Here is an 8,733-nt window from a genome sequence, read left to right as displayed (position 1 = left end):
CTTTTTTGCCTGTGGGTCAGTGTTTTTGAACGAATCGAAGGAATTAATTCCTTTCCACCTCAGGGTCACAGGAAATGCCAGTGTGATGACACACTGCCAAATATCTTTTAGCGGGTCATTACGTGTTACCTTACCAATGTGGCACCAGCATTGTTAATGCTTCCTATGGACAGCTCTTGTTGTGTCAAGTCACTTTTCTCCTCCTAAAGCATACCAGGTAGTATGTTTAAGTGTGGAAATAGCATCTCATTTCATTAAAGCTGTTTACTTAGCCTCAGCAAGTATGAGATTGCAGAATTCCTCAACATAGCAAAATAACCTTTGTCCTTGAATAAATACATTTTCCAGCCAGGTCTTCCACTCATGAGACTTGGCTTCAAAATTGGCCACCTGGCAACAACTATTCATTAGCTCCTTTTACCAACACAAGTCTTACCTCAAACTAATTCAAAGGGGTCCATTACTCTATACGTGGCAAAAGATCTCACACATTTAAGAGTCAGTCAATATCTGATATCCTTTTATTTACAATTTGTCTTGGCATGTTGATGAAAGGGAGAATAAAACCGGGACACAAGGGGACAAACACAGACACATCCAACTTACCGGCCTGTCATCCTCTTTTCTGCAGATTAACCTCACGCAAGTATTTCCATTCAGTGACAGTAACAGCCAAACCTGAGCAGCAAAGGTTTCTCATGATATCTATTTGCCAGCTTCCTCCTCTGAGATGTTCTGACTGTTCTTTAAGAGGTCGTGCTCTTCTACAGGGACTGCTTTTACAGACAATCTGACAGAGTGACCGAGATATGGGGCCCTCCCCCGTCAAGTGCGAATTGAACACTAGAATGTCATAACACGTGTTCACCATATACATTCTTATCCTGATACAGGCATGCACTTTAGATATTACATGAACTCAGAAATGAAAGTATCAATGAAAAACAATCGTTTTTTTGTATTGCAGTAAGCACATCCATCTCAAATCAACAGGAAAACTGAGTGGAAATGGCCACAACCAACCCCTAATAGTGCTTCTAATTTCAAAAAGATCATACAAGTTGGGTGTAATAAGATGATGATCTGGAACGTTCAGGCCATCAGGTTGTTGGCCTAAATAAAACTGTTGAAGGGAGCATCAAAACCTACCATAACAAACTGCTACCATGTCATTAGCCCAAATAAATATTTTATTTTGGATACATTCCCATTTCAGATTCCGGTATATTTTTAAAATGCGTTGATCCCAATGGGAACCTTGCCCGACTCTGCCCTGATAAAGCCAGATTGCTTTGATAATGCCTGCTTGGGGAACAAAACGATAAAAAAAATAAAACTAACCATTCTGATCTCAGTTAACTCTGCACACTCCGCAAAAATCAATCTTGAAATATCCAGGGATTTATTTAATAGTTTTTTTTCTTTAAAGAGACAAAAGGATTGCAGGCTGCACGTTTCCAATGTGGACTGTGGTTGTTGCTGTTTGATTTGTGAAGACACTGTCTTTTTCATTCATGTCAAAAGCCTTGTGAAGTTCATGAAAACGGTGCTGACTAGTCCCCCAACCCCTCCAACTCCCATCTAGTCTTCTTCCTCCAGGTCCAGTGTGTTGAGCTCATCCTCCAGCTCGTCCAGGTCCTCTCCCGTGAAGAGGTTCTCGTCCACGGGGACATCCTCCGACTCGTCCTCCAACGTCTGGTCCTCACTGTGCTCACCGTTTTCCTCCACCCCGCCCGAAGCCTCACTCAGTTTGTTGTCTGCTGTGCAAAGGGGAAAACAAGCTCCGTGTTAGCAAATTAGACAAACAACCTTACAGAAGTCAGATGAGCTGATGACGGTTTCTTCAAAACCTGAAACTGACCAAGAGGATCTAGCAGTCACTGACCCTCATGTCATACAACAGGTTTCTTTCCCTTCTAATCTAGTCTACTTCTTATGCCAATGGTTTCTCTTCTCAATGGTTCTCAATATGACTAAACATCTCTACACAATGAAAAGCATCACCAATTCAACGAAAACCATTATATTCTGTGACTGTTCTGTTCTCGACTGTGAAAACATTGCACCTTCAGGAACATACTGTAGCACAATGCCTGTGCTAAAATGCCACCCACCGTCTCTCTCTCTGGCTGCCTTGGTCTTTTTTGCCGTGAAGCGGTCCGCTGCTGCGATCGTGATGCCAGCATAGTCGACTTCTTGGGGAACAAACCGGGTAACATCAATGTCCTGCAAGTCATCTGGCTCTTGCACCTGCATTGAAGAGAAAAAAGAAACACACACGACATTAATTAAAACCACCCGAGAGCATTTAAAGACAGCCCTGAGACACAAGACAACAGTAGAGAACCTTGCACATGGCATCTAATAAAAAAGAGAAACGTGTCCTTGACATATATACTTCAATACGTAGCCTGTTTAAGACTAACAAGAAGCACAAAACATCATTACTCATACACAATGAAAGACGACAATGGATAAGGTGAATTGCTCTATCACAGGCGACTGACCTCCTGAATGATGTCCTCATCGTAATCATCTTCGTTGTCATCATCATCATCATCACCTTTGGCGTATTTGGTATCATCAGCCTCATCATCATCATCGTCAACCAGTTCAGGACGGAACTCGAAGACTTCACGCCCACTGACCTGTAAAGGGGACAGACATCACCACTCATCTTAGTTTCAGTCAGTCTGTTCTAAAGCACTCCTTCAGCATTACATTGCAAGGCTAACAGCGTCTATTAAATATAACAGAAAAATCACATGAAAAATGCTCTCTATAATACACAACTTCATAAACCTCCACCTTGACTGCTCACTGCATTGATGATAAATCCTGCTGCTATTTAGAACACTGATTGAAGACTCCAAAAGTCTTGGGGCTCTGCCGCCACCCACTGGCACACTAGGGTAGAGACTAGAAGAGATTTCTTCACTATTTTGATGGATTCCATCTTGTGGATAAACAACAGCAACTCAGGAGCAACTCTAGGGTTACTAACTTGTTTGTCCATGTTAATTTAAGAGACAGAATTGAGTGCATATGCACAACCATTAAAATGTTATCCTTTGATCTGGCAAGTCATTAGGATAGTGATTAGTTAAGAAACTAATTAATCGTAATAAGGGAATCCAATTTGATTTTTCTGCAGACATAAACACTGTCCCTGGAACTGGCATGTACTAATAATAGTGTAAAAAAAAAAGTTTCCTACAAATAATAATCATAAATGTAAGCAAGGGGCAAATGTTGTGAAGGAAAAAGAAAACAAGTGCCTGTGGCTATAAGAGCCAAACAACGCAAAGGCACTACCCTGGAGAAAAAATGCCTCCTCAGCAAATTCTGTGGAAACTAGCACTTGTTCTCAACTACTGCAATCCATGGAGAAACGTCCCAGGACAAATTGTGACTCCCTTTTTTGCCGAGTTACCTCAAAGGAGTCTTGCACCGACTGCATAGAGTTGCTGACACAGCAGACATGTTCCTATGGGCCGGTATGTGTGTGTGTGTGTGTGTGTGTGTGTGTGTGTGTGTGTGTGTGTGTGTGTGTGTGTGTGTGTGTGTCCTTCACTCACCCCCAGAGACCTGCCAGCTTTGAAATCAGCCTTCTTCTTCTCCATGTCCTGCTCGGCTTTGATGATCTTGTGCTGTCGTTTCCTCTTCTTCCAGGCCAAGAATGTTTCCAGGGTGATGCGGGTGACGTTTGGTCCTAGGGCAGCTCGCTGGAGGGAGAGGGGGGGCAAGAGAGTTAGAGGAACACTTACTATAAGAACAGAGTTTTCACCCCTAATGTGTGTCTGCGAATGCACTTTGGGGGTGGTTGTTTCTTCTTTTTGAAATAGTGGTTGTTACTAAATTACACAAAATGTGTACACATCTAAGCAGCGTCAGCTACAGGACGAGACAAAACTCAACTAACAAACAAGGTAGATGTCCACACACATTTTATACTCATATATTCTGTTCACCTTCAAATCTTCAGGCAAACCTTAACCCTAACTTTCAAACCTGTTAACCAAACGTTTTTGAAATATTTCATGAAATGACCCAAATGACCCATCATCAAACTTCACTTTCAGTCAGAATGGAGCTAAAAACATCAACCTGACTACTAATAAATATGTTACTTAGGGGAGAGAACAGTTGCCTAGGTTACTACAATCACATTTTGCTGCTAAATCTTGTTGCAGAAATGAATTGCCATGCAGGATTTGAGCGTTTCATCAAGCATATCAACGCTTTATCCACCTGTCATGAGTGATAAACCCTTCCTAATATTACACTCTATAGCTTTGAAATTCACATTCACAGTTAATAATAAGATATATAATATTTTATATCTGTTACAACTAAGACAGTCTTCAAGCAACTAGGTTATTTCTATTTACTGGTGGTCTACAGTACACAGCAAGGTCAAGCTCACTTTTAAAGGTGACTTAATCATGACCCTTTCTTGTTTGTAATTCAAACTATAAAACATGTTTTAATCTGTGTTTGGGATATCAGACGGTGGTGAAGTGGCATATGACGATCGCCAGAACTAAAAGAAGACTCCTACATACAAAGGAGCCCCCACCCCGCCCGCACACACACACACACACACACACAGCATTCACAACCCATCTTCATAATGAAAACCTCACCTCAGTTTCTATAAGTTCTTCTAGTGAAATCTTTTCCTCCTCGTTCTCCTCTTTCTTCTTGTCTCTCTTGATCACAAACCCAGCAGGGAGGGCATGACGGTACAGACAGTTGTCACCTCCACCGGGACAGACCCAAAACCAACCGTACTTATTGCTCTCTATGGCATCCAGGAAATGTTTGCACACCTACAGATGAGCAAAACAATGTTAACCACCTTCCTTTTGATTCATTTCTTTAGCTTAATAATTTCACATATTATAAATATCAATGCTATCCTGGTTAAGTCCAGGGTAGCATTTTCTCCTTTCTTAAGGAGTGTGAATTAGTGGAGCAAAGTCAAGTCATTGAACTGTAGACATATATAAACACGTCCGTCCATCCGTCTGTCTGTCTGGCTTACAATCTGGGTCACTATCTTCTCCTTCCCCGCTTGTGCCTTCTTCTCTGCCTCTCCATGTTTCATGGCGACAACCTCCTCCAGTTTCTTCTCGTCCCACATGTCCATGGTATCTACAAAACAAAAAGTTACTTAGCTTTGGAATATATCTCCAAACAGCACAGCTAGTATCATCCACTCCTAGAATTAAAACATCGGTTTTATCTATCTTAACCTGACAATTTTAACTTTCATTCTTCATGACGAATAACGCTGGGCTCTCACCTTTTTCAAGTTCGTCATCTCGTTCGTCAACGTAAAGACTACGCTTTTCACATTTTCTCTCAATGGTCAAGTCATGGGAAAACTTGCACTTGTCCCCCTTGGTGCACTGTCCTTGCTTGAAGAAAGCACAGAGCACCGATTTGGGGTCCACACCTGCACAAAAGCACATCATCACTCATCACCCGGCACAGAGGTTGATGCTAGACCTTCAGCACAGCCTTTATGCCAAATTAGCAAATTAGTTAACTAAGACCTGTAGTAATTGATTTGCAGAATGTGCCAGGGCAAGACAGTGCATGTGGGAGAGAATGATGCCAAGCAAAGTTGACGATATTCATAACATTGGAAAACACAAACTAATCAACTGCGATTGTTATTTGTATTTATGTGCAGCATGTTAATGTATTGACTCAGAGGCCTTGAGTTACCTTTGGCGACTTTCTGGGCAGCTATTACAGGCTTAAAGAGATCATTCAGCTCAGAAATCTCTTTCTTCTTGTCGACTTTTTTGCCATCTGCACCAACAGCACCAGCCTAACACAAGAAATACCGAAAGACAATAAAGCTTCAGCGAGAGGTGGGAATACAAATTGTGTACAGCTAAAATGACAGAAGAACAATAGCTTACCGGCCGAGGTGTCTTCACTTGCTGTACGACATGTTTGATAAACTTCTGTTGTTTTCCGCCCTTTTTGTTTTTCAAGCCAAAGGTCTTGTCCTGTGCGTTAAACAAAGGTTTTAACATGTACCACACAGGGTAAGGTGCCCAAATAATACAATAATTCTAATAATTTCATTTGGCACACAAGACTTTTGAAGGCCAGCTATACGACAGTGTCGACTAACAGGCAAAGGTCTTCCACGCATTAACACTCTAATCGAGCGTTCTACTCATTATATCACTTTTTGAAAGAAGTATGAACATTTTCATAACATCACATCAGACCTGAATTAAAATAATTTCCCGAGTAACCTTGTTAGTAGACAATCTGCCTCGTCATATAAAGGGCTGTTATGCAAAGATATGGCAAGCAACCTTGCAAGCTAAATGAGGCCAGATTGTGTTCAGATAAAGATGACTTATCTATAGTTATATTTAACGCTATGCTCAAAGAGAAGTCCAAACTAGGAATGACTAGCTAACTAGTAATGGAGTAACGTTACCGTGGACTCCGCTAGCTAGCTGTAATGATACGTTATGTTCTCACACCAAATGCTGGCTAGGATAAATATTAGCTGGCTAACAGGCAAGTTATGTGACGGTATCGTCGTATTTTAAAAAGAGCAACGTGATCGGTAAATAGCTGGATAATAACCAAGCTTTGGTAAAAAAAAAAAAAAAATAGCTGTCGCTAACGTATCGAGAGGCACGCCAAACCACATCAAGGAATATATGATAGATAGCGAGCTAGCTGACCAGCTAGTTATGATCTCTTGCTAACAGGCGTTAGCTAACACAACCAAACAGTGGTAAAAGGAATGTTGCTTGTCTGTCATTTATTTTTGTTCAAGATCATATAATTGGCAAGAACTGCTTAATGCAATACAAAAATCATGCGTATGCCCAAAACCATTATACACTTCTGTTCACACCTCGCTATCAGATCTGTCATTTTAACCACATGGCTACGCTCGTAAAGTATGGCTAGCCGGCAAGCTAATACTACTTGCTAGGAGCACAGCCAGGAGTTAGCTACAGGACCAATATGAAATCCACGTATGGTAGGCCGAAAAATCAGCATGGTTGAACAGTGATTCCCCAAAGCGCAATTTCTTTTCAAAATCTCACTCACTTCAATGATCTTTTCCTTTTTCTTTTCTTGGGTTTTCTTACTACTACCAGCACCAGGTTGAGAGGTTTTCTTCGGAGGCATATCGGTTAAAATATGTAAGTTTATCCTCTAATACCCCACCTCTAATTTTCGTGATGACTGTGCTAGCTAGCAAAGAGCAAGCTTCAGGCGTTGGTGAGGTCTTTTTTTCCAGCACCCGCTGCGCATGCTGGGTAACAGAAAAGGAGAGTTGGCGTGTCATCAGTACTGAGTGAGTTTGATTGTATCCATACATTATTGATTCCTACTGACATTTTCACCAAGGTGAGAGAAGGCTATATTTTTATTGTCTCAAAGGTAAATAGACAGCCATCTTTCAGCCCAAGCAACTTCTGTTTTTTTTTTAATACTGTGAACATATAATTCCCCAATTGGCTCCCCAGAGTCAGCCAACAATGAGGTTTACTTTTTTTTTTTTGAAAATAAAGGCTAAAGAAAGAAAATGATTTCTCATTATCATGTGCATTACGCCTACAGAACATCTACAATGTGGTATGAACCTTTACAAGTGCAGATTCAGTGCTGGCTGCACCTTACACCTGACAAAATTAGGCTTCATATTCACTGCGTGATAACCATATACAGAAATGAAAAGTTAGTCCCCCGAGCACTGTCATTAGCAAGTGAATTTATTTATCATCATCAGCCAAATGTGTTCTCCTTGTCACCGTAATGGATGGTGTCTAATCACAAATGGAAAGCCCACTATAGGTAGCCATCATGAACACAAGGCGTTTTTCACAAGTGGGTGCCTTCACAGCTCCCTCTTAATATCAACTCTGTCCATCCAGAGCAAATGAGTGAGAGAGGTGATAGCTCCTATCTTAGCTAAGACTTATGAGATGAGAGTCGGTAGCCTACTACTGTGGATATGTAGGAGAGAAAGGCTTTTGAAAGGCTTTTGTCTTATGAAACCCACTTGATACTATTACAAATTATTCTTAAAACATATTCGCAAGTGATTACACCCTATACTAGGGGTGGGAATCTCTTGGCACCTCACGATTCGATTCGATTCCGATTCAGAGGTCAACGATTCGATTCTAAACCGATTCTCGATTCTGAACCGATTCTCGATTCTAAACCGATTATCGATTATCAATGCTAAACCGATAAAACGATTATCGATGCATCTCAATTTTTAAAACATTTGAGTTTGTTACTTAGAGTCTCAAATCACTTCCTACTTTGTGTTTGATAAATCAACAGATCTATTTTTTTATTAGAGAAAAAGTTTTTCCTTGTCACAATTATGACTTTCTATGAACAATGCAATAATCGATGCAGCTTGCATTTCAACACAAAATGAATGTGTAAAAAAAAAAAAAAAATTTTTTTATTAAAAAATCGATTATGAACTTTTCTGAATCGAGACAGAATCGTTCTAAAGAGAATCGAGAGAAATCGAAAAATCGATTTTTTTCCCCCCACCCCTACCCTATACCCAGTGATTATGTTACATAAAATAAAGACAATGCTTATTTGTGGTTCAAAGGCTCAAGCATGTTTAGTTGGCCTGAGATACAATTGCAATGCACTGTGTTATAATGCTCAAGTCTGGATTTGCTGACACTTTTGAATGTGGTTGGAATA

General features: G+C 40.6%; 1 protein-coding gene across 2 annotated transcripts; it reads right to left on the bottom strand.

Moving 5' to 3' along the window:
• Positions 1–503: 503 nt before the first annotated feature.
• On the bottom strand, positions 504–7,299 carry zc3h15 (zinc finger CCCH-type containing 15). Of its 2 annotated transcripts, none has more exons than XM_012834047.3 (10): positions 7,102–7,299; positions 5,937–6,026; positions 5,737–5,842; positions 5,309–5,461; positions 5,048–5,157; positions 4,647–4,832; positions 3,579–3,725; positions 2,508–2,648; positions 2,115–2,250; positions 504–1,760 (listed from the first exon to the last, which is right to left on the bottom strand). In XM_012834047.3, exons 1-10 carry the CDS (start codon positions 7,180–7,182, stop codon positions 1,582–1,584), a joined length of 1,329 nt encoding a protein of 442 aa, XP_012689501.1. In that variant the 5' UTR covers positions 7,183–7,299; the 3' UTR covers positions 504–1,581. The 2 variants fall into 2 exon arrangements, with proteins under 2 accessions (XP_012689501.1, XP_012689502.1); XM_012834048.3 differs by having other exon boundaries at positions 504–1,757; positions 7,102–7,298.
• Between the last annotated feature and the right edge of the window lie 1,434 nt (positions 7,300–8,733).

Source organism: Clupea harengus, chromosome 2, assembly GCF_900700415.2.
Source record: "Clupea harengus chromosome 2, Ch_v2.0.2, whole genome shotgun sequence".
Classification (NCBI taxonomy): domain Eukaryota; kingdom Metazoa; phylum Chordata; class Actinopteri; order Clupeiformes; family Clupeidae; genus Clupea; species Clupea harengus.
This window is presented reverse-complemented; position numbering and strand designations above follow the sequence as displayed.